Raw genomic sequence first — 23,842 nt, forward strand, 5'->3', positions numbered from 1 at the left:
GCATACAACTTACTGATGTAATCTGTTTGCTGTAAATAGCTTCTCTTATGTAATCATAGATATCATCATGGCCTTTCTCAAGACAGTCTCAAATCTTTCAAATTTTTTATAGAAGAATTTAAGGTAAACAAATTACATGTTATAATAATTCAAAGATTTCTTTCTTGAGAGATTGAATGGGTAATTCTACTAGTCCCTAAAATATCTGGGATGGCCTAGGGTTGCAATGTTTACAATATTACTAGCCAAGATAACCAAGTTAATAAACTTTATGAATATTGAGAAGTAAACATGAAACAATATTCAATAAATCCCTACCCCTACGTTAGACAAATGATGAAAATAGTTATAGTAATAAGTATGTTTTTGAGTTTGCATTTTATACTTATTTTACCTACTATTATTTGAATAAAGGTTATTGTTTTTTTAATGAAAAAATTGGTATTTATAATTATTTTTAAAAAACAAATTCATAAATTAAAAATATTATTGTTCTCTCTCAAGAATTTTAGTGAAGAAAATGTTTACATGAAAGCTGTTAAGATGGCACCAAAATTTTCATTTTTATCAACTTATTTGTGTTTGTTGTTCCTCCTCTAATGATGTAACATTTAAGAACTGAAAAAGTCTCCAAATAGTGCACAATAATCTTCAGTTGCTATTACCTCATTTTGTGTTTTCAAAAAGAATTATATGCAGTGGAAACGGTGTGGGTACAGACATTTTGCCTCATTCTAGACACATATTCTGATTGGTGACCAGGCCTGGCCCAGCTCTCAGATATAAGATCCTATCTTGTTCCACTGGCCTAATTCCCAGGTCTCGAAAAGCCTGAGTAGTCTCATCATCCTTTTCCTCTGACCCACACTCTAATTATGACCTGCAAGGTCTTACCACTCTGTTGGTAACAGGGGACATGGGAAAATTGAGATGGGAAAAGAGAAGGTTGCCATCTAGTTTAGAGCAAAAATACTGTCACCTGCTGGTTCCTTGTGTCTTTGTGTTGCCTTCTACTCTGCTTTAGATTCTGGTTTGTTTTCTTTTTAGATTTCTAAGAATGGATACTCCTCCTTCTAAGTCTCTTCCTCAGGGTAATGATTATTCATATAGTATAGGAAAAACAAGAGCAATGTAAAACAATCCAAAAGGAAAAGACAAGAAAGATTTCCTTAAGAGATAAAAGATACAAAATTAAGCTATGTAGAAAACATAATTTTAAAATTTGCTTTACCAACTAATGCTTCATTTCTACCCTATGTACAATTATATACCTTTTATACTTAGGTGAAGGGAGTAGAGAGAAAGCTCTCTCTCGAGAGCTCTGTATGCTCTATCAACACTGTGAAATTAATTTTCTGTGCTTTAATCCTCTCCCAGCATCCTCTTCATATAGCATCATATCTTGAAGAATCAGAGTAGTCATAATAAATTTTTCCCCAGAAAGAAACAAAGTTAAAAAAAAATAAAAGCTTGCATCTAGGATTAGGATCAGACACCAGCCTGATTTTCCATGATCTCATTGCTGCTCTATTTTATTTTATTTATTTATTTTTTTACCTGAAAACCATCTTGCATTTTTCTTTGTTGTCCTATGGAGATAAGTAGGGAAATTCCCTAACTTCTTTGTCATTGTTGCTCTTGAATATCCATGGCACTTGTGAATCAGATCCTCAAGGATATACCTTTAAAAGAACAGTCATCTCTGTTGAACAGTGGGTTCATTGTATCCTGGACCCATCCAGCTTCATAATCTCTCTGGGTGAGACCATAGGAGGAGTAAACATATACAATTAGCCCTTGGCAGAGAAATGAAAGACCAAGAGTGAGAGCAAGAGAGAGCAAGATTGAGAGTGAGGGGATAGAGACACACAATGAATGGATCAAAGAGAAAAATCTCTTGCAGACAGAAAAATCTCTGCCATCTTCATGTCTTATCCAACCCAGACACCCAACAGGCCCAGAAATAAACTTTGAATTTTGGATTTAAAATTCTTGTCACATGAAAATTGAGGTGATGCTATATTTTCTTTGAATTGGTAACTGAATAATTTTGCATTCTCATGTAATCTTTGTGGACCCTGGAGTCTCTCCTGTGTGAGGAGATTCAAAGTTGTGGAATTATTGAGCTTCATAGAGAAGCATTTTCCCCAGGATATAAAGTAAGCTATTTCAAAGCCTCTATTACTTTTCTCCGTTTCCTTATGTCACCTATCTGTAACTCCTTTCAGGTGGAGAGGCCAAAACTCATGGAGTGATGTAGGGTATGTTCTCCAGGATGCTTCTCCACAGATCTGATCCCTGGACAACTGAACCTAGATCTCCAACCAAGATGACCCACTCCACCAGGTTTCTAAAGAGAAATAAACAGAATGCAGTTTGGTAAGGCATCTGGTCTTAATTAAGCATTGCAAATTATTTGATTATCAAGTGCCATACATATATTAGGAAGTATACTAGATACAAGAGATAAAAAACATACCAAAGGCAGGCTCAAATTGTATTTTCAAGGTGTTCACAAATCTAATAGTGGTGACAGGTAAGCAAAATGATACATGTGATGGTATGATGTTATCAGGTCCAAAATGTTATAAAACCAGAGATGGTACTGAAAAGGAGTTGGGAGTAATAGGCAGGAAGTGGGTGTTAGGACTAGGTATGCAGGGCTGGTTTGTTAGGATGAAATTTGAATAGGCATTTGCTGGGTGACAAGAGTTAGAGTTTCAGGTGGAAGATGAAATCTGTGCAACTACAGTCTCAAAGTGGATTGCTGCCCAGAAAAACTGCAACTTCTTTAGTGTGGCAGAAGCTTGGGCTGAGTATTGACGAAGGAAGAAGGTCGAAATTAGAGAAATATGGGCATCAGAATAATGTAAGGATCAGGTCTGCGGTAGTCACTGATGGATTAAAATTTGAGAATCATAAGTTCATAATTGTATTTAGCCAACCTGGTTTAAAAAACTCTCCCTTTATTTGTGCAAGTCCCCTTATTTTCATCTAACCTCTCTTTGTTTTTTTGGACTCCATGAAGTTTTTTTTTTAATTGGCATAAATAATTTTTAGTAAACCCATCACAAACATGGTACTTTGTTTAATAGCTATCTTCCATGTAAAACTGTATTACATGTTTATTTTGATTACAATTTTATCCCTACTGTCTGGTCCATGAAAGGAACTTATTAAACATTCACAGATTAAAAAGGTAAAAATAATTCTAGCCTTGCCTCTTACTATGTATCTTTGAGCCAGTTATTTAATTAATCTGAGCATTACTTTGCTAATCTGTCCAGTGTGGAGAACACAGCCCCCTTCCCATTACAATATAAGAAGCAAATGAGGTGATACATTCAACAGTTTCTGGCCCAGAGTACACAGTCAGTCAGTGGAGGAGGTGTAAGTCATGGTGTTGTCTCAGACACTGTAGTGTGACTTGCCTGCCCAGCAGCTGCCACCTCCATAATGTCCCCCAGATCTCTGAGTGCAGACTGAACTGGGCTGCAGAAGCACAAGGGACAAATATGAGAGGAAGGGGGTCATCTGTCCAGAATATCCTAAGAGACTTGACCAGGCAACAGTTGTGGTGAGCCGTTCCTGCGGACTGTGGTCGCCATTACATGATGGCGCTGGCTCCGTTGTGGTCTGTGAAGGACAACTCCATATCAAAGAGAGTTGGCGTGTTCCCAGCTCCTTATCAGAGAAAGTTGGCGTGTCATTTTCTAGCACCCTGTGAGAAGGGTACACGTGGCAGCTTTGCATTGGGGTTCGAGGTGCTTTATTAAGGCTGGGAGGGGCATCCAATGATTATTCCGGTTAGTAGAAGAATCATTAGAAGAATATCAAGGGCCTGAATAAACTGCTGAAAGAAGATTCCTGAGTCGCGTCTTCCTTGCGGGCAAGGGGGTCGTGACAAGTGGTGCCGAGACCCGGGAGAAAAGAAACAAAGAAACACCCAGGAACCAGAACTTTCAGCAGTCAGGGAGGCGCGCCGGTAAGTCCCAGGTAAGGTGGGACCCGCTGTTAAAAAGCGGAGGCTCCTCTATACATAAAGAGGGAGCATTAAAAGGTACCTGCTCCTCTGTAAAAAGAGAGGGCGTTACATCTCATAGCAATTGCACTCTGTATTTTCGTTTTTGTTTTCTGTGTATGTTCGTTTTGTTTTGTGTACTTTCACTTTCGATTTCTGTGTTTTCTTGTGTTGCGTTATGGGTGCTGTGACTTCAAGTCCACTCCTTCTAGCCCTCGATGGCCTTTTACGTTCCAAGGGACTGGAGGTGAAACGCAGTACCTTAGAGAAATTTTTACAGAGAGTAGATGTCGCTGCACCGTGGTTTGCATTTTCAGGCAGCCTCACTACACCCAGCTGGGATAAATTAGGCAAAGACCTTGACTTTGCTCGTGAGCAGGGCATGCTAGAGGGCGGGGTGATACCCCTCTGGAAGATGGTCCGTAGTTGTCTTACGGATGGCAGATGCCAAGAAGCGCTTGTTAAAGGGCAAGAAGTTTTAGAACAATTACATGAGGAAAAATCAGAAACAACAGAGAGTGAAGTGTCTCAGGAAGAGGGGAGTGTGCTGGGCGTGGAGAACGGGAGGAGACTGTATCCAGATCTCAGTGTGCTGCGCACGCCCCCATGCGAAAGTGGGTCAGAGGCAGAAGACGCTGAGGAGGAGGAGATAAGAACGCTGTCCCGGCAGCTAGGGAGTTTAGGTACAGGGAACAGAGATAAGCAAGGGCTCAAGAACGGGCGGCCTCCCGATCCGCCTCCGTATGGCGGGGGTGTTTCAGGCTGCCTCTGCTTTCCTCTGTTCCTCGGGGCTGGCATATCATTGCTATTGACATTAAAGACTGTTTCTTTTCTATTCCTTTGCATCCTAAAGACTCACAGCGTTTTGCCTTCACCCTTCCCTCGTGTAATCACGAGGAACCAGATCAAAGGTTTGAGTGGGTTGTTTTACCACAGGGAATGTCTAACAGTCCTACGATTTGCCAGATGTATGTAGGGAAGGCACTCGCACCTCTCAGACAAAAATATCCTTCCATTAAGATTATTCATTATATGGATGATGTATTATTGGCAGCCAAATTAGAACAGTCAGTTTATGAGGCCTATAAAGACTTGGTGAAGTTGTTAGCTCAGTATGGATTACATATTGCACCTGAGAAGGTTCAAACAGGGGATTCTATTGAGTATTTGGGAGCGACGATTGGAAATGACATATTAAAACCACAAAAAGTTACTATAAGAACTCAAGATCTCCAAACTCTAAATGATTTTCAAAAACTGTTGGGAGATATTAATTGGATAAGAGGTTATTTACATATTTCTAATATCGTGCTCCAGCCTTTGTATGCTATTCTTAAGGGTGATCCAGATCTTACTTCCCCTCATACCCTCACTAAAGAGGCCAGAGCGGCCCTTATAAAAGTAGAAGAAGCTATACAACATGCTACTCTATGCAGGCTCCAGAGTGATAAACCTTTCCAGTTATGTGTGCTTGCCACTATGCGGCAGCCTACTGGAGTACTGTGGCAAGATGGGCCTTTACTATGGATCCACCCACATGTATCCCCAGGAAAATCTTTAGAATACTATCCTGATGCTGTTGCAGCGTTAGCACTTAGAGGGATTCAACAGAGCATTCAATTTTTTGGACAAGCACCTTCTTCTCTTATCATACCCTATTCTAAAGTTCAACTTAATGTTTTGTGTGCTACTCTGGACAACTGGGCCATTCTATGTTGCTCCTTTCAAGGGGATATTGATAATCATTACCCTTCTCATCCATTACTCCATTTTGTTAAAGAGCATCCTATCATTTTCCCTAAAGTAACTTCACCCACTCCAATTCCGGGGGCTGTTAACATTTTTACTGATGGCTCTAAGTCTGGAATGGGAGCTTATGTGATTAATGACTCTCCCCCTGTCCAGCATCAATTTGCTCCTGGAAATCCACAATGGGTAGAACTGCAAATCGTCATTGAAGTTTTTAAACAGTGTTCTTTTCCTTTCAATCTCATTTCGGACTCCATCTATGTGGTGCAGGCGCTCAAAATTCTGGAGGCTGTAGGAGCTATTAGTGACACCCATGCTGTGTCTGCTTACTTTAATCAGCTTCAACAGCTTATCCGTAGCCGTACTGCCCCTTTCTATCCAATGCACATTCGGGCTCACACCTCTCTTCCTGGCCCGTTATCACAGGGTAATGCCTGTGCTGACTCGGCAACTAGAAGCCAGTTGGTATGCTTGGCCTCCTCCTTAGAAGAAGCTAAATTGTTTCACCACAACTTTCATGTCAATGCTATGACGCTGCGTAGACGTTTTTCCATCTCCAGAGCGGATGCTCGTCAGATAGTATTACAATGTCCCCATTGTGTCACATTTCTTCATCCTCCTACTTATGGTGTAAACCCACGAGGATTGAAGCCATTGGTCGTCTGGCAAATGGATGTAACTCACGTGCCTGACTTTGGTAACCTCAAATATGTACATGTTTCTATTGACACATACTCTGGAATTATTCATGCTTCTGCTTTATTGGGAGAAAAGGCACGTAATGTTATTACTCATTGCTTAGAGGCATGGGCAGCATGGGGTGCACCTGCATCCCTTAAGACTGATAATGGACCTGCTTATACGGGCAGACAGTTTACATCTTTTTGTTCTACTATGGGAGTACAACTTGCTCATGGGTTGCCTTACAATCCTCAAGGGCAAGGCATTGTTGAACGTGCCCACCGCACCTTAAAAGAAACCTTAGAAAAACAAAAAGGGGGAATAGGAGTTGACCACACTCCTAAAGAACGCCTGTCCTTAGCTCTTTTTACCATTAATTTTTTGAATTTGGATATTCATGGCCGCTCTGCGGCCGATAGACATGTGTCCCCTCAGCCCTCTGTGACTGGCTATGTTAAGTGGAAGGATGTTCTTACGGGCCAATGGAACGGCCCTGACCCCGTGCTGACATGGGCACGAGGATCTGTATGTGTTTTTCCCCAGGATCGCACGGAGCCGCTGTGGATCCCTGAACGCCTGACAAGAAGAGTCTCGAGATCTACTAACCAGCAGCAGGAGGTGCCACAATAGTTCCATGATGAGGAGCTTCATTCTGATGAGTGCTCTGGCTCTGATGCTGGTGCCAACGGTACAGATGGCACCAATGCAGTGGTGGGCAGTGGCACGGGCATGGCCAATGCCAATGCCAGTTCATAGTAATTCTATTGTCCTCCCCACTCTTTTTTCTACCTCGTGAGATGTCTGCTCCTTGTACCTCTCCTAGAGGGGACATGGAAAATATTTTTAATCAGTCTCAAGTTAATCTCTCAGGAGTTTTTTGTTTCAGTCTTGGGAACACTAATTGTATTAGCCTTAAGACCAAAAATTTGACTAACTGGGAGGACCCATTGCGGTCCAGTCGAGTCTCAGGGAGTATTCTCAGTGCTGTATTGAGCCAAGTAGTTTCAGGGAAGCAATCAGGCTCAGGGACCCCCGCAACTAGCTCTGTTTTAAACATAACTACTTTAGCTATTATCTCCGAGGTATTAATCCCAATGCCTCCTTCTTCTAATAGTACTTGCTATGCCACTCATTTCAAGGCCTCTCCTTACTGTACCCCTAATTTTGGTTTTCCCCCGACATTTACGCCTTGTCAGGATCATTCTTGGGAGAAACATCAAGTTGCTAAAGGTTTCTCCTTTTCCCCCCCTCTGAAGAGATATGTTTATAACTTTAACAACAATGCCAACTCCTCTACAGGAACAGGTTGGTCCTGGTTTCAATGGCTAATTTCCAATGAGAAGGGGGCTTCAGCCGATATTTCCGCATTGGCTCAATTACTAGGAGCCAAAAGTTGGCTGGCTAATGTTTCTGGCACTACTAAGGAGAGTGAACGAGGTAATAGGCTTACATCTGTTTCGTTCAACTCTCTGTTACATTATGCCACATTGCCTCCTGCAATGGTCTGTATCCAATCCCCGTTCCTGTTCCTTTTAGCTAATCACACCTCGTCGGGGATGCTGGATTGTTCTCATACTACCTGTTTCTTATCTGAGTGTTGGAATGGTTCTTGGACTGTAGCAGTAATTATGAAAATTCCAACTTTTGTCCCAATCCCAGTCACTGCGGATCCAGATAAATTTCCTATTGTAGAGCTACTTAGAGTCCGCAGAGATTTTGGAATCACAGCAGCTATAGTGACAGCCGTGGCGGCATCTGCTGCTGCAGCAGTTACGGCCGGAGTAGCCATGGCCAGTCAAGTACAAACTGCTGCCACTATTAATCAAGTTGTTCAACAAACGTCCACTATACTTGAATCACAAAATGCGATTAATCAACATATTTTGTCAGGGATTTTAGCTACCAACCAAAGAATAGATTTTCTTCAAGCTCAGGTAGAAGAATTGGCTGACCTAGTACTTTTAGGCTGCATTGACCAACGTGCACATTTATGTATAACCTCTGTCAGATTTAATGATTCCAGGAATGCTTCCCACATCATTGGTGGATATCTGGCCGGAAATTGGTCCATGGAAGCGGAAGACATGATCCAGTCTCAACTAACCCAGATAGCTGTCTTGAATAGTACCCGTGTCGATCCCGTGACTCTGGGTCAATTCACCAATTGGATATCTTCTGCTTTTTCCTTTTTTAAAGAGTGGGTGGGAGTAGGCATTTTTGGTGCACTGTGTTGTTTTGGTATGTTCCTCTGTTTGTGGTTTCTCTGTCGCCTTAAGGCTCGTAGTGCTCAAGATAAGGCTATGATCATACAAGCTCTTGCTGCTTTAGAAACTGGCAACTCGCCACAGGTCTGGCTTGCGCATCTTAAGCACTAAACTTTTGACATGGTCATTGCACCCCAAGTTATTATAACATTGCACTGGGATTGACATGTCTTTCCTCGTTATTCTCTTAGTGTCGGAAAGCCCTTGCACTCTGCGGGTCTTGTTGCCATTGCACGCAGAAGGGTTTCCACACTGGTCTTTATCTATCACTTTAAAGTCCGTGCCTTTCTTTCAGGGTGCTGCCAACTTGTTTGTAATTGTACCTCTGCATGGCCACAGTTCAACCTCAGCTATTCCCTCTTACTCACCATCGTCACGATACAGGATGCGAGGCAAGGCACTGCACTTGAGTGATCCATTGAGAAGAGGGACCTCAAGGGGAGCATGTCCTATTGCATGCGGGTTTGACGTGTCTCCGCCCCGCCCCACGAAAAAAGGCGTCGGCTGATATGGTGTCAGGTCTGGGGAAGGCGCCCCCTGGGGCTGGCCCATACTATGCAGCCACTTTTGCACAGTGGGATAGGACCTCTACTCTCGCCTGTATTGTCTTAGTGAAACAAAAAGGGGGAGCTGTGGTGAGCCGTTCCTGCGGACTGTGGTCGCCATTACATGATGGCGCTGGCTCCGTTGTGGTCTGTGAAGGACAACTCCATATCAAAGAGAGTTGGCGTGTTCCCAGCTCCTTATCAGAGAAAGTTGGCGTGTCATTTTCTAGCACCCTGTGAGAAGGGTACACGTGGCAGCTTTGCATTGGGGTTCGAGGTGCTTTATTAAGGCTGGGAGGGGCATCCAATGATTATTCCGGGTAGTAGAAGAATCATTAGAAGAATATCAAGGGCCTGAATAAACTGCTGAAAGAAGATTCCTGAGTCGCGTCTTCCTTGCGGGCAAGGGGGTCGTGACAAACAGTGCCAATGACAAGCCTGGACTATGGAGAGAAGGCCAGCTTACTTTCTCTTTTTCCTGAGAAAATCCACTTTTCATCTCCAGCATCTTCTCAATAACTCAAATCAATTATATTTCTTAGACTCAGTAGATGAGAGTGCTTCTCTGACTGAACTTAACACTCTACTCCTAATAATGACTTTCAGAGGTAGGTAATGGTTAAAGAGTTAGTCAGTGACTGAATCAGAAAACAATGTACAGAGCAGGGGGTTATATACATTCAGACGTTAGGCACATATGAAGTTTCAAAAAGGGGTGAATAAAGAGCACCACAAATATTAGGAGTCCTTGAACAGATAGAGTTGGAGGCAAGTTGCTCATATAAAACAACTAGATTTTAGGAACTCCAGACTGCTCATAAAAACTCAAAGTGGCAGGAGTTTGGACAAAAATAGACCTGAAAAAAAGAAAGTTGCTTTCATTATAAGTGTCAAAATGAGGATCAGGAGGATGAACAAAATGGGAAAGAATTGAGGATGGATATACAATACTATGTGAGATATAAATTGGAAATGGGGCTGTGGGCAGACAGAGAGAGAGGTGAGAAGCAATATTTAAAGGAGAAAGATTATTGCACAGTAGAAAAGGTATAGAATTTGGAGACAAATAGTCTATAATTCCATCTCTGCTACTTTCACCTGTGTGAATTTAGCCAAATTATTTATCTAATTGTCTGTAACATGTGGCCAGTAATATCTCCCTTATTAGACTGTTGTGAGAGTTAAGTGACCTCGTATCTGGAAAGGGCTTTATACACATTCTGCCATATAAGAGATACCCAGAAAATGATGAATATTATTGATATGATTGGAGATTGTGCAGGCTGGGGGATGGCAAAGGCAAACAAGAGGAGTGGAGCTGCAGGCTGAGCAGGAACACTGGGCGGGTGTTTAGCAAGGAAAGAGTGTAGAACAGGTTCTGGTGGCCTTCCTCATGTACCCAGAACAGTGGAATGCAGGCAGAGATCTAGGTAGTGAGTAAAACCATACAGACCCAGGTACCTTCTCAAGGTTCCAAGAATAAAACGTGAATTTCAGGGTAATAAAAGGATCTCAGGTAAAATTAGAGAATAAATAAATGGGACTCGTCTCCTTTTCCACAGGTAGCTACAGTGACAAGAAATAATCTGTCAGATGCAGTAGAATGCAATGTGTTGGAAATGGGAAGAATTAGTAGCAGGTTATAGGAAAAAGTGTGAAGCGAGAGAACTATTCACATCACCTCACCTTCCAGCCTGTCTTTGTCCATTTATCCTCCTTTGTCCCACCAATTCTTTCTAATCAAACTGTTACATTGCTTTACTCTGTGATTTTCCATCTTCTTTCCTTGATAGTGAGATCTCTTCCAAATCTCTGTCATGCTTTATTCAGTCCAAGTGGTTTGAAGAAGGCTTTCTGGGCTCACCAGACAGAAATGATTAGCCTCTATGATGGATGCTCACCATATTCAATTCTTGATTGTAATGCTTCTTTCATTATACTATATTCTTTATTGACTGTCTGTCTCCCTTGAAAGACAGCGCTAATGTCATTTGTCTGGGTATTTTCAGAGGTCCATGGTAAAGTTAAAAGTGTGGAGGAAATAGGACAGGAAGTGGGATATTAACGTTTTTGAAATGGAAAAAAAACTTGGATATTTTGAAAGCCAGCAGTAGTAGATACTAAACAGAAGATAAGGGAAGAGAGGCGGAGTAGACGGTACAGTGTCCTGACACAGAAACAAAAATATAATCAGTGAGGAATAAGATTATTATTTTTAGGAAGAGATGATTGATTGCTCAATATATGGAAATGATTCAAATAACAGAAACCTGTCATCTGTAAGTTATTTTAAGAATTCTTAAATAGCTCAACTCTGCAACAACCTTCCAAAGTCACACCAATTCTCTCAAAGAAGAAAGCAACATGAATACTACTGCCTAGAACAATGATTAACCCATCCTCATCTCCCTGGCCTCTTGCTTCTGTGACTTCATTTTTCTCCTCCACTACTTCTGCTCCAATTGTTCTCAATACCTTGTTGTTTCTCACATTGTGCCTCACCTGAACTACATATTTCTTTTGTCAGGAAAACTCTTCCATCAGAGAATCTGATGGCTTCTGCCTTCTTCTTCTTCATGCTGCTGCTCTGGATACCTGATCTTGCCATTCTATTTAAAATACCAACCTGTTGCCAAGGCCAGCGCTGATCTTCTTTACCTTGGTCTATTAATTTCCTACACAGAGTTTAACAATGCCTAATTTGTATGTATGGTATTTACTGTTTATATCTCTTTTCTAGGATGTAACTACCTAGGATTAGGGTTTTTTGTTGTTTTGTTTTGCCTGCATCTGTCTGTTTTATTAACTGAGTAATCCAGACATCCAGAAGAGTGTTTGTCACATAGGAATGCTTAGTGAATATTTGTGAGAATAATGAATTTAATATACAGAAAGAGATGGGATATCTGATATATCAGTTTCCTGAGAATGAGAACGAGAGCAGATGTGAGAATTGGTCTTAGATAAGAACAGACTAAGCAGAGACATGAGAGGGTGAGCACAAATGATTTGGTAATGGGAGGTTGAATAAATCACCTTCTGGTAGCCTTGTTTGTCTTTGTAAAATAGGAGGTGAAACTCTGCTGTGAGTTGGAGCAGGAAGTAGGACTTTATGTTGGAGGTCAGAGGCAAGGATCTTTGGGAGAAATGGAGAGTGAGTTAACGAAAAACCATGCAGGAAGCCAGCTGTTGTCTATGGCTCATCTGAGCTCTGGGTGACACACCAGACTGCTCTCAAGAGCCACTTGGACATTTCCAACATGGTTCTTTGATTGAAATATTTATATGAAATACATTTTATCTTAGTCATAAAAAACTGTGGTTGTATCATTCGTCTCCTTTGTGATTTCTCCCGCCCCCCAGAAGGGCTCAGTTGTCCAGGTGCAGATAAAAAGGAAGCCTCATTGCTTTCTTTGGAGTCCCCTGGTGTAGGAAGTACTATGTCCTCCCTTCAGCGGGCTACCTAGGTATGTATCCTTCTTGTGGCTGTACAACACTGGCTTGCTTAAGTGTTTATCTCCGTCTCACAACTTTGAACAGTGGAATATGACTATTTCATCTTTATATTTTCAGTATCCAGCATGAGGCCAGATCTCAAATAATTATTCAGTAAATCTTCACCATAACCACTAATAATGGTGTACAACTTTGTATTCAAGATTTTCTGATTTACTATTTTACTGTTATAGCCCCCTTTTCACTAGTAAGTGAATTGGTTTAAATGACTTAAGGTCTGGTTCAGATTATAAAGGTTAGTAAGTGATCAATTATGGACTAGAGTATAGGTCTTCAATTATTTGTTCCAACGGTATGTACTTCCTTTAATGCTTTAAGTATACCCTTAAATATTGGGGTTTCCTTTGTCCACGTTTCTTGTTATGCTGCTCTTATTTTTTCTATGATTCTTTAAAGATCAGACATAACTAAATATGCATTCACATATAAAATTCCTTCTCACTTTATTTTGTAGTTGTTTGGATTTATGTTATGTGCTTTCTTATTGCTTTACACCTCTTGGGCAAAAATTGTTTCCTTGAGAGAGTTGTTAAAATTAATTAAAGGATAGTTCTTCTTAGTGAAGATACAAGTCAAACTTGAATTCAATTCACTGTGTTCACCTTTCCAATTCATTAAACCAACTACCTTGTTAGGGATCTGAGGTTTTTTAGGTCAGAAAGTACATACAAATCAAGAATAGTTTATGAACACTTGAGAAATTCCATATTTTATTCTTCTTTATTGTTCTCTGTATTCTGCCTTTTCTTTTCCAGATCATCTCTATTGGTTTTCTTGAAATGTATTTCTCTTTTTAGGTTAATTTCATTTATGATCTCAAGCCAACATATATTTCTAATAAAATTTCAATTTCTCTTTAGCTCCTGTTGAGTCCTGGAATCCCAGGACCCTTCTGAGTTGTTGGATATCTTAAGTCGCCTTACATCTAAGGCAACTCTTTAAGCAACTTGTCTTCAAGCAGTGTGTATAATAAGGAAAAGTTTCAGAGCCAAGGAGCAGATAGAATTCATCAAGTAATGCTTTTTAAGTATAAAAATTTGAGCCAGTTTTGGAACAAGATGGGTGAATTATACAAATTAGGAAGGAGATATGAACTAAGATGGGGGACCCACCCACATGTATATATAGTAGTCTCCTCTTATATGTGATTTTGCTTTCTGTGCTTTTAGTTACCTGTAGTCAACCACAGTTCACTGAAACCCAAGAATATTAATGGAAAATTCCAGAAACAAATAGTTCACAAGTTTTAAATTACATGCCATTTTTAGAGTCATGATAAAATAAAGATTACACTGTCATGCTCTGTACTGCTTGGGACATGAATCACCCCTTCAACATTGCCATACTATGTATACTACCTGCCTCCGTTAAATGCTTAATAGCCATCTTGTAATGCTAATGTTCAAGTGACCCTTATTATAGATAATTATGACCCCTCAGTATAAAACTAGTGATACTGGCAATTATGATATGCTAAAGAGAAGCCATATTTAAAAGCTAGTATTTCCTTTTACAATGTGGAAGTTCTTAATAAGGAAAGAAAAAAATCACCAATGATATTAAGATCTATAATATAATAAGAATTTTTGAGAAAGAAAGAGACCACATTCACATAATTTTTATTTAGTATATCATTATAATTGTTCTATTTTATTATTAGTTATCATTATTCATCTCTTATTGCATGTTAATTTCTTAGTTATAAATTAAACTTTATCATGAATATTCACAAATAGAAAAAATAGAATATATGGAGGTTGGTACTAAATACAGGTTAGGCATATACCTGGCATCTTGAAATCCATCCCCTTTGGATAAATAGGGGACTACTGGAATCATCCTTATGTATGCAGATATGCATATATTAAATAGTTATGGTAGTAATATATATGTATATATGTGTATCTATATAAGTTTTATATATATGATAGTTTGTATTAATAGAGTCTTACAATGTCAAAATGTGTTTTTATGCAAGTCATTTATATAATCATTTATTATTATTAAGTGTTACATACTATACATAATTGTGTGTGCTATACTGTTAGATGATTGCCAGCACATTAGGTTTGCTGATGCCAGCACTTCCTCAAACAAGCAAGTAGTTCATAGTGTTTAATCATTCTAAAGTGGTAGACCCTTATTCATTAAATTTTTTAAAAATCATGGCCATAAATAGAGGCAGAGAATCATTGCCAGATTCAAAATACATATCTGAGGAATGGGCCAGATTCAAGTATTCTTGTTTTTTTGTTATTGTTGTTGTTTTTTTCCAGTTGATCTGTTGCTTTTATTTTCTCCAGGTTTTAAACTTCCCTGGATCCCTGTCCTGTGTTCTGGACCTTCCTTGGCACTAATTTATACCACTATAATCTCCTACAATCAAGCTGCCTCTGAAATCAGGGGCTATATGGACAAAGAAAGTATTTTCTCCTAGTACTAAATGAAGAAGGTCCAGATCCTAAGGTCTAAACCCTAAGTCTGACTTGTTAATTCTGCTTTGATATTCTTTGCTCTGCATTCTTTGTTTTCAGGAATTTGATTCTGATTTTCTGGAGAACTTGTGACTTCTCCTGATTCCCAAATCATACCCTGGACTAGATGATGACTCTAAAGTGTAAAATTAAAGTATCTGTAGTCTCAGGGTCCCTTGCTGGCAGTGCAGATCCTACTCTTCAGTTTGGTGTTATTATCAATCAATCTTTGCCTCTGGATGATCTAGCTATGTGGAAAGGAAACATCACTCATATTAGTGAATTCATCCTGGTGGGATTCCCTACTGTCCCTTGGCTGCAGATTTTGCTCTTTTTCCTTTTCCTCATCACTTACCTTTTTGTTCTGTTGGAGAATTTGGTCATTATCCTCACTGTATGGGTCACTGGGTCTCTGCACAAGCCCATGTACTATTTTCTGGGCACCATGTCCTTTCTGGAGGCCTGGTATATATCTGTCACAGTCCCCAAGATGCTGGTTGGATTTCTCCTTCATCCCAATACCATCTCCTTTTTGGGATGCATGACTCAGCTCTATTTCTTCATCTCACTTGCCTGCACTGAATGTGTGCTTTTGGCTGCCATGGCCTATGACCGTTATGTGGCCATATGTTGGCCTCTTCGCTATCCAGTCATGATGACCCCAGAGTTTTGTGTTCAACTGATCATTAGTTCCTGGGTAAGTGGCTTCACCATCTCCATGGCAAAGGTGTACTTTATCTCCCAAGTTGCATTCTGTGGCAATAATATCTTGAACCATTTTTTCTGTGATGTGTCACCTATCCTCAAACTAGCCTGCATGGACTTATCTATGGCTGAGAGAGTAGACTTTGTGCTTGCCATCATCATCCTTGTGTTTCCTCTCTCTGCTACTGTCCTTTCCTATGCCTTCATTGTCTCTAGCATCCTGCACATACCCTCAGCCACTGGGCAGCGGAAGGCCTTCTCCACCTGTGCATCTCACCTTACAGTGGTGGTCATCTTCTACACAGCAGTGATCTTCATGTATGTCCGACCTCGGGCCATTGCTTCATTTAACTCTAACAAATTGATCTCAGCCATCTATGCAGTCTTTACTCCCATGCTTAACCCTATCATCTACTGCCTGAGGAACAAGGAGGTCAAGGATGCCATTAGAAAAACCATCGTGAGTGGCTGAGCCCTTGAGAGATTCTCTTTGCTGAAGAGACCTTCCTTCTTTAACCACAAAAAGCACCTTCATTAGAGGAGAGTCGGCAATTGTAAACACACTCACTCAGAATAATGATTTAACCAGGGATCAAAGAAAATCCCCCCCCCCATGTTGATCAGGTTTTCATTAAATGCTTCCTTTTATAAGGCAGTAGATGAAGTTGTCAAAATTCTGAGATATTTATTAGTAAAATAGTTGTAATCTTATTGTTTATGAAGAACATGTTAAGAGGTAATCAATTATTATCTGTTTTCATAGTTTTGTTGGTGAGGTTATTCTATTTTGACTTATTTATTTTAAAAATTCTCTCCCTTTAGGGAGAGGTGAAAAAAGAGAGATTTGTTGTATAAAATATGAAGGTTATGGTCTGTTCATTTATTTGAGGAGGGCTGGGGACTGTCTACTTTTATAATTAATTGGTTTTAATAATACGTTATTTTATTTGTTTTAAAAATTTAATCAAGGGGCTTTGTTGTGGCTCAGCAGTAGAGCACCCACCTAGCACATGTTTGATCCTCAGCACCACATAAAAATAAAGAGGTAAAATAAAGGTATGTATGTATGTATTCCGCAGTCTTGGCTGGGCACAAGATCATGAGCCACTCACAGCTTTGTATATTCAAACAGCAATTCTTTATTCCGGAACTCACACCGGCCCTGTACAAACACGTTCTGGGGAAATCCAAGTTCTCCCGCCGCCCAATTCACCTACTCCAGGAGGCTTTTTTCCAAATACTTTTTGAATCTCAGGAGAACTCAACGGGAACTCAAGCAGCAGGAACACCCTATTCCCAGCAGCAATAATCTTCAACCTCCAACTTCCCTAAAACCCATATTATCTTAAACCGGGAATGCCCTAAACTTGTCTTAAACCGGGAACGCCTTAATCTCAAGGAGCGGATACTTCCTCAAACCTGATCAGCTCTAAACCCGGATCCGCCCTGGTCCTTGAGCAAGGTCACCTTACATGCAATGTCAACAGCGAAATTCCAAGGCAAGTCCATTTAACATGGGGTACGCTGGCAAGGAAATTTCAATGCGTTATTCCTACTTGGCAATGGCCCTCAGCATATGTATATGTATATGTATGTATGTATGTATATAGATAGATACACACACATATATATCCTGTGGTTATATTATGTATATAATTTCATGCTTTAATTTGCTTCAATTTTTGGAACTTCTCCATAGAATAATTTGGATGAAATAAGGGCCAGACTTTAGGAAAACTAGTGACTGTTTATTTTTTTTTCTTTTTTTTTATTGTTGGTTGTTCAAAACATTACATAGTTCTTGATATATCATATTTCACACTTCGATTCAAGTGGGTTATAAACTCCCATTTTTACCCCGTATACAGATTGCAGAATCACATCAGTTACACTTCCATTGATTTACATATTGCCATACTTGTGTCTGTTGTATTCTGCTGCCTTTCCTATCCTCTACTATTCCCCCTCCCCTCCCCTCCCCTCCCCTCTTCTCTCTCAACCCCCTCTTCTGTAATTCATTTCTCCCCCTTGTATTATTTTTCCATTTCCCCTCACTTCCTCTTGTATGTAATTTTGTATAACCCTGAGGGTCTCCTTCCATTTCCATGCAATTTCCCTTCTCTCTCCCTTTCCCTCCCACCTCTCATCCCTGTTTAATGTTAGTCTTCTTCTCATGCTCTTCTTCCCTACTCTGTTCTTAGTTACTCTCCTTATATCAAAGAAGACATTTGACATTTGTTTTTCAGGGATTGGCTAGCTTCACTTAGCATAATCTGCTCTAATGCCATCCATTTCCCTCCAAATTCTATGATTTTGCCATTTTTTAATGCAGAGTAATACTCCATTGTGTATAAATGCCACATTTTTTTTATCCATTCGTCTATTGAAGGGTATCTAGGTTGCTTCCACAGTCTTGCTATTGTGAATTGTGCTGCTATGAACATCAATGTAGCAGTGTCCCTGTAACATGCTCTTTTTAGGTCTTTAGGGAATAAACAGAGAAGGGGAATAGCTGGGTCAAATGGTGGTTCCATTCCCAGCTTTCCAAGAAATCTCCATACTGCTTTCCAAATTGCTGGTGGGACTGCAAATTGGTGCAGCCAATTTGGAAAGTAGTGACTGTTTATTAAATCCCATTCCTTTTCAAGTAAAGGAAACACTGGTATTGACAAAAGACCAAATGCTTTTGCTTAGATGGTACTTGGCCAGGATATGAAGAATTTTTCCCAGTTTCCCCAAATATCTACCTTTATTTCAATTTTGAAAAAGTAGATGCAAGATCTTGAAAAGTAGTTTTGTTAGGTAGTAGCTAGCAATGAATAGTGAAATGCATGGGCAAGAACAGGTTTACTTTAAGTATTCTTGATTTTTTTTTAAGTTACTACCAAGGCAGATGAGTACATAATTTGTAGCAGATTGACTATGGAAAAGCAGGATACAAAATCCTTAAGGATAAACAAACAAAAGTAAAAGTGGTAATGAGGATGAAGGGTGTGGGGACGCCTCAGGAAAAAAGGATTTATAGGATTGATTCTTGACAGGACCTATAAAGGTCAATATAGAACTAGAAATTATGGTGCCACATGTCTCCTACTATCTCAGAACTGGGTGTTCTTTAGTGGCACAGGCACACTAAGGTGACTTTTGACTGGCTACTGGCCCTAATGCCTATATAACATGGGATTGACTTGTAGATAAAGTCCTCTGTAAATAGGATGGCCACCATGACAGTTCTGGAGAGGACCAACTAAGGTCAAAAACTCCACTGTTCGACCCTTGCTATACCTGATTGGCAAAGAGTACAGAAGGTGGTCTCCAGTTCTCCTGGTAAATGTCAAAAAGTAATAAATTTGGAGACAGCTTTGTTGACTGTGTCATCTCTCTCTTCAGAGTGCTCTCTGCTTGAGCCTTACTTTGCTCTTACTTTATCTTCACCTCACTTCTATTTTACTGTCACTTATAATAAAATTTTCTTGCATGGCTTTTGGTCTGACTTTAAATATTCTTTTGTCAGAACACAAGAAGCAAGGTTTAGAATTTCAACCCCCTGCTTTCCTGTGACAGTATATGCTTTCCTTTAGTAAAATGGTAGAAGAGAGATGCATCTGGGTCAGCAGGAATACTGAATACATTAATTAATGAACTATTATCTGCTAAAATATTAAGAATGATAAACACACTATTTTAATCCATCATTTGAAAAATACATTTCATGTTTTAATTAGGCCTTTGGTTTATATACCATCTATGTTTTATTTTTACTTTATTTACCTTGTTTTTACATGTCCTTCCCATTTTGTATTTGTTTTTGTACCATGCCAGATAAAATGGCTGTATTTTACATTTATATAGATTATGATACATTGCAGACTGTGGTAATTTCCAATTTATCTACACTTTTTAGATTCTCCTGACATTCATTATTGTAACCTACCCTTCAGTTATATTAATATTTGCTTTCTATATTCAGGTACTTTAAAGTTGGGTGTATTCATATTTATAGTTGTGATGTTTTCTTTTTTCATTTGCTGTAGATATGCATGGCAGTATAGCATATTTTGACATATTATACATACATGGAGTACAACCCATTCCAATTAGGATTCCATTCTTGTTGTTGTACATAATATGGAATTAAACTGACATGTTTTCTTATTGAATGAACACCCTTTAACACTGTGTAATAAGTCTCTGTGTGCCATTTTACATTTTTATCTGAAGGACTATGTGTTAAATAGTTAATAATTAAATAGTTAATTAGTTACCCTTGCTATCTTTTGGTTTCTGGTTTTTTAAATATTTTTAATTGTAGATGGACACAATACCTTTATTTTGCTTATTTAGTTTTTTTACGTGGTGCTGGGGAGTGAACCCATTGCCTCACACATGCTACACAAGCACTCTACCACTGAGCCACAACCCCAGGCCTGGTTTCCATTTTTATGGCATATATTTTTCTATCTCTTCAATTTAAATCAATGTGTGCCCTTAAAATTGGAGTTAGTAAGTTATAGTCAGCATATGATAAGGTCTTGTTTGTTTTGACCATTTAGCCATTCTGTGTCTTTTGATTGAGGAATTTAACCTATTTACATTGAAAATAATTATTGATAGATGAGGACTTTCTTCTGCAATTTGTAAATTTTTCTGGTTGTTCTACAGATCCTGTTTACCTTATTTTTTGCTGTCTTCCATTGTCATTTGTTAATAAATGCCACTACTGATTATCTGTAATGTATCACAGTGCTTTGTTTAGTGTTTCTAGTACAAATTTTTATTTTTAGGTTACTAGAAAGTTTACACAAACATTTTATAGTCATAAATGACTATTTTAACTGATAATTATTTAATTTTCATCATGAAAAATCTCTACCTTTTTATTCAACATGTCCCCCAACATTTTATGTTTTGATGTTACATTTTCCATCTTTTCATTAGGCATCACCTAACAAATTATTGTAACTATGAATATTTTTAAATAGGTCATAAACATAAGGACATTGAAGAAAGACTATGTTTATAGGGTCCAGGAAAATAATGTCACCAATGGCAGGGTAAATACATATTGGTAATGAAATATGAGGCATAAGTGTGAAGCATCTAGGGATCAAGGAATGGAAGGATGGAAATGTGCAGATCCACAGTTGTTCCATATTCCAGGGCAGTGTTAAATTCTCTAAGGCAGCTTTATTGATACCTGGGGCATGAATATGTATTCTACAATGCAAATTTCATCACCAATGTGGAGTTCTTTATCCAGGATGTACAGTTGATTGCTTTCCATATCTATTCTATTTCTCTGGTCTTCTGTATCAATTTGATGAAGAAATGAAGGACAAATTCTTCTTATAATACTAATCATCTGCAATACTATTGGAGAGATGTCAAACTTTATTTTGTTAGGGATATTCTCACAGGATTCTCTCAGAAATTGCTGGCAGTTAAAGATGAACACCCTGAATACTGACTATTCTTGGTCGTGTTCTATCAGAGGATCAATATCTATCAGCACATTTATAACTCATTTTCCTCAAACTGACTGGAAATCTGTATTCTTGAAATGTTCAGTTTCTTCTCTGACCTCTACACTTTTACACACAGCAATATATTTGGGGCCTTTGAATTCTATGCTATCCACACATCTGTAAATGAGGAGTAATGAGACTAGTCACTTCAGTTATCTGGGCCTACATCCTCCAAAGTCTCTCATCCTTTTTCGATTTGAACACAGGTAAGTTCTCACTGGAACTTTATGCTCTTCTATCAGGATTACTGGGTTCCAGCAGGGCCTTCCATGATTAGGCAACCCCAAACCATCTCCCATCAATCAAGAAATACCCCTACTTCTCCAGGTATGTACTACTTAATTGTAACATCCATGGAAGCTTTATTAGAATTGTGATCAATGTTATTCATAAATACAGCCAAAAGAAAAGAACAAGCCTCATAACTAAATCTGTTTAATTACTGATGTACTACAGACTGCTTCAATTTCATTGGATCTATTTAGGCTTTTTATATCCTCTTTGCTCAATTTTAATTGGTCATATATGTCTAGAAATTTGTCAATATCTTTCAGGTTTTGCTTTTTATTCAATATAATTTTTGGTATATTCTCTAATGATGCCCCAGATTTCAGTGGTGTCTATTTTAGTGTTGTCTTTTTCATCTCTAATTTTATTATTTTGGATCTCTCTCTCTCTCTCTCTCTCTCTCTCTCTCTCTCTCTCTCTGTGTTACTTTGGCTAAAAATTGTCAATTTTATTCATATTTTCAAAACAACTTATTTTTGCTTCATTGATCCCTTATGCTGTTCTTTAGTCTCTATTTATTTTTGTTCTGACCTTTATTATTCCTTTTTTTCTACTTGATTTGGGGTTTGCTTGTTTTTGCTTTTCTAAGAACCTGAGATGGATCATTAGTTTATTAATTTGAGATCTTTGTTTTTCTGATGGAGAAACTCATACCTATAAACTTCCCTTTTATAACTGCTCTTGCTATGTCCCAAAGGTCCTGGTAGATGATATTTCCATTTGTATTTGATTCTAAATATTTTCCAACTTGTCCACTCATTTCTTCAATGACCTACTGATTTTCAAAAGTATATTGTTCAGATATTTGTATAATTTCTGCAGTTTCTCTTGCTGTAGATTTCTAGTTTCATTTGGTTATGGTTCTATAAATTATTTACTTTTAAAATTTTTTAGTTATAGATGGACACAATATCTTTATTTTTATGTGGTATTGAGGATCTAACTCAATGCCTCATATATGCAAGGCAAGCACTCTACCATTGAACTACATCCCCAGTCCTGGTTTGATAAATTATAAGAAATTATTTTAAGGTTTTTTTGTATTTGTTAATATTTGCTTTTGGCCTAAAACGTGATATATTTTGGAGAAAGTTCTGGGTGTTGATGAAAAGAATGTATACTCTGTAGCTGTTACAATATTAAGTAGATGTGTATTAAATCCATTTGATTTAAAATGTAATTTAATTCTGTTGTTTTTTGTTATTTTTATTTTTTTCTTGCCTGGATGGTCTATCTATTTGAGAGAGTTGGATAATGCATTCACTCACTATTATTGTATTGGGAGGTCTAGCTCTCCTTTTATGTTCTATAGTGTTTGTTTCATAAAATTGGGCTCTCTCACATTTGAGGAGCCAGATGCAATGGTACACACATATAATCTCAGCTTCTTGGGAGACTGAGGCCAGAAGACTACAAATTCAAGCGCAGCCTGAAAACTTAGCAAGACCCTGTTTCAAAGTATAAAAGGAATTGGCTGGGAGTGTATCTCAGAGAGGAGTAGGAGAGAAAAGAGAGGGAGAAAAGAAATCAATTAAAGGATTTAAGAATACCAAAATTAGATGAAAATTTTTAAAAAAGATAGTGAGGGAAACAGAAAAAAAAAAGAACGAGATGTTTCTCTTTGCTAAGTTGTTGGAGACACTTCTTTCTGGAACTTCTAATTTTGAAATCCACCAGGTATCGATGTGGGGGGTAGACAGCATTGCAGCTCCACTCAGGTATATTCAGTGGAACCTGTTAGGGCAGTTTGCAGGCTGAGTCCTGCCCTCTTACTCACCAGGGCTGGTTAAGGCAATGTGTACACATCAGGGAAATGTTCACTCCAGAAGCCCCTTTATACACAGCCAAGGAATTGGGGACAGTCCTAGCTGCTCATAAACCCTCTCATCATCCCCTCTCAACAGCTGAATGTATGGACCATCTCAATGGCTCCTACTCACTCCAGAGAGCTTTAGTCTGTGTGCTCCTGTGTGTGGCAAATGTTGAAGCCACAGCTGCATTTCATCTGAATGCCTTTGAGTATGAAGGAAGCAAGTAAACCAAGCAAATCTGTGCTAGGGAAAGGAGAATCTTA

At 38.9% G+C, this 23,842-nt stretch overlaps 2 protein-coding genes across 3 annotated transcripts; both read left to right on the forward strand.

The window, feature by feature from the left end:
* The first annotated feature begins 3,598 nt into the window (after positions 1 to 3,598).
* Positions 3,599 to 9,635, forward strand: LOC144377110 (uncharacterized). 2 transcript variants are annotated; one of them, XM_078046558.1, is made up of 2 exons: positions 3,599 to 3,996; positions 6,995 to 9,635. In XM_078046558.1, exon 2 carries the CDS (start codon positions 7,249 to 7,251, stop codon positions 8,824 to 8,826), a length of 1,578 nt encoding a protein of 525 aa, XP_077902684.1. In that variant the 5' UTR covers positions 3,599 to 3,996; positions 6,995 to 7,248; the 3' UTR covers positions 8,827 to 9,635. The 2 variants fall into 2 exon arrangements, with proteins under 2 accessions (XP_077902684.1, XP_077902685.1); XM_078046559.1 differs by having other exon boundaries at positions 3,599 to 3,985.
* A 5,865-nt stretch (positions 9,636 to 15,500) lies between these two features.
* LOC144376663 (olfactory receptor 6B9) lies at positions 15,501 to 16,427 on the forward strand. Its single transcript, XM_078044918.1, has one exon. The coding sequence runs from the start codon at positions 15,501 to 15,503 to the stop codon at positions 16,425 to 16,427; it is 927 nt and encodes a 308-aa protein (XP_077901044.1).
* The last annotated feature ends 7,415 nt before the right edge of the window (positions 16,428 to 23,842 follow it).

Source organism: Ictidomys tridecemlineatus, chromosome 4, assembly GCF_052094955.1.
Source record: "Ictidomys tridecemlineatus isolate mIctTri1 chromosome 4, mIctTri1.hap1, whole genome shotgun sequence".
NCBI lineage: Eukaryota > Metazoa > Chordata > Mammalia > Rodentia > Sciuridae > Ictidomys > Ictidomys tridecemlineatus.

What these genes read in the sequence shown, in the direction of transcription:
- LOC144377110 (XM_078046558.1), top strand. Translation starts at nt 7,249, where the DNA reads ATGTCTGCTCCTTGTACCTCTCCTAGAGGGGACATGGAAAATATTTTT.
- LOC144376663 (XM_078044918.1), top strand. Translation starts at nt 15,501, where the DNA reads ATGTGGAAAGGAAACATCACTCATATTAGTGAATTCATCCTGGTGGGA.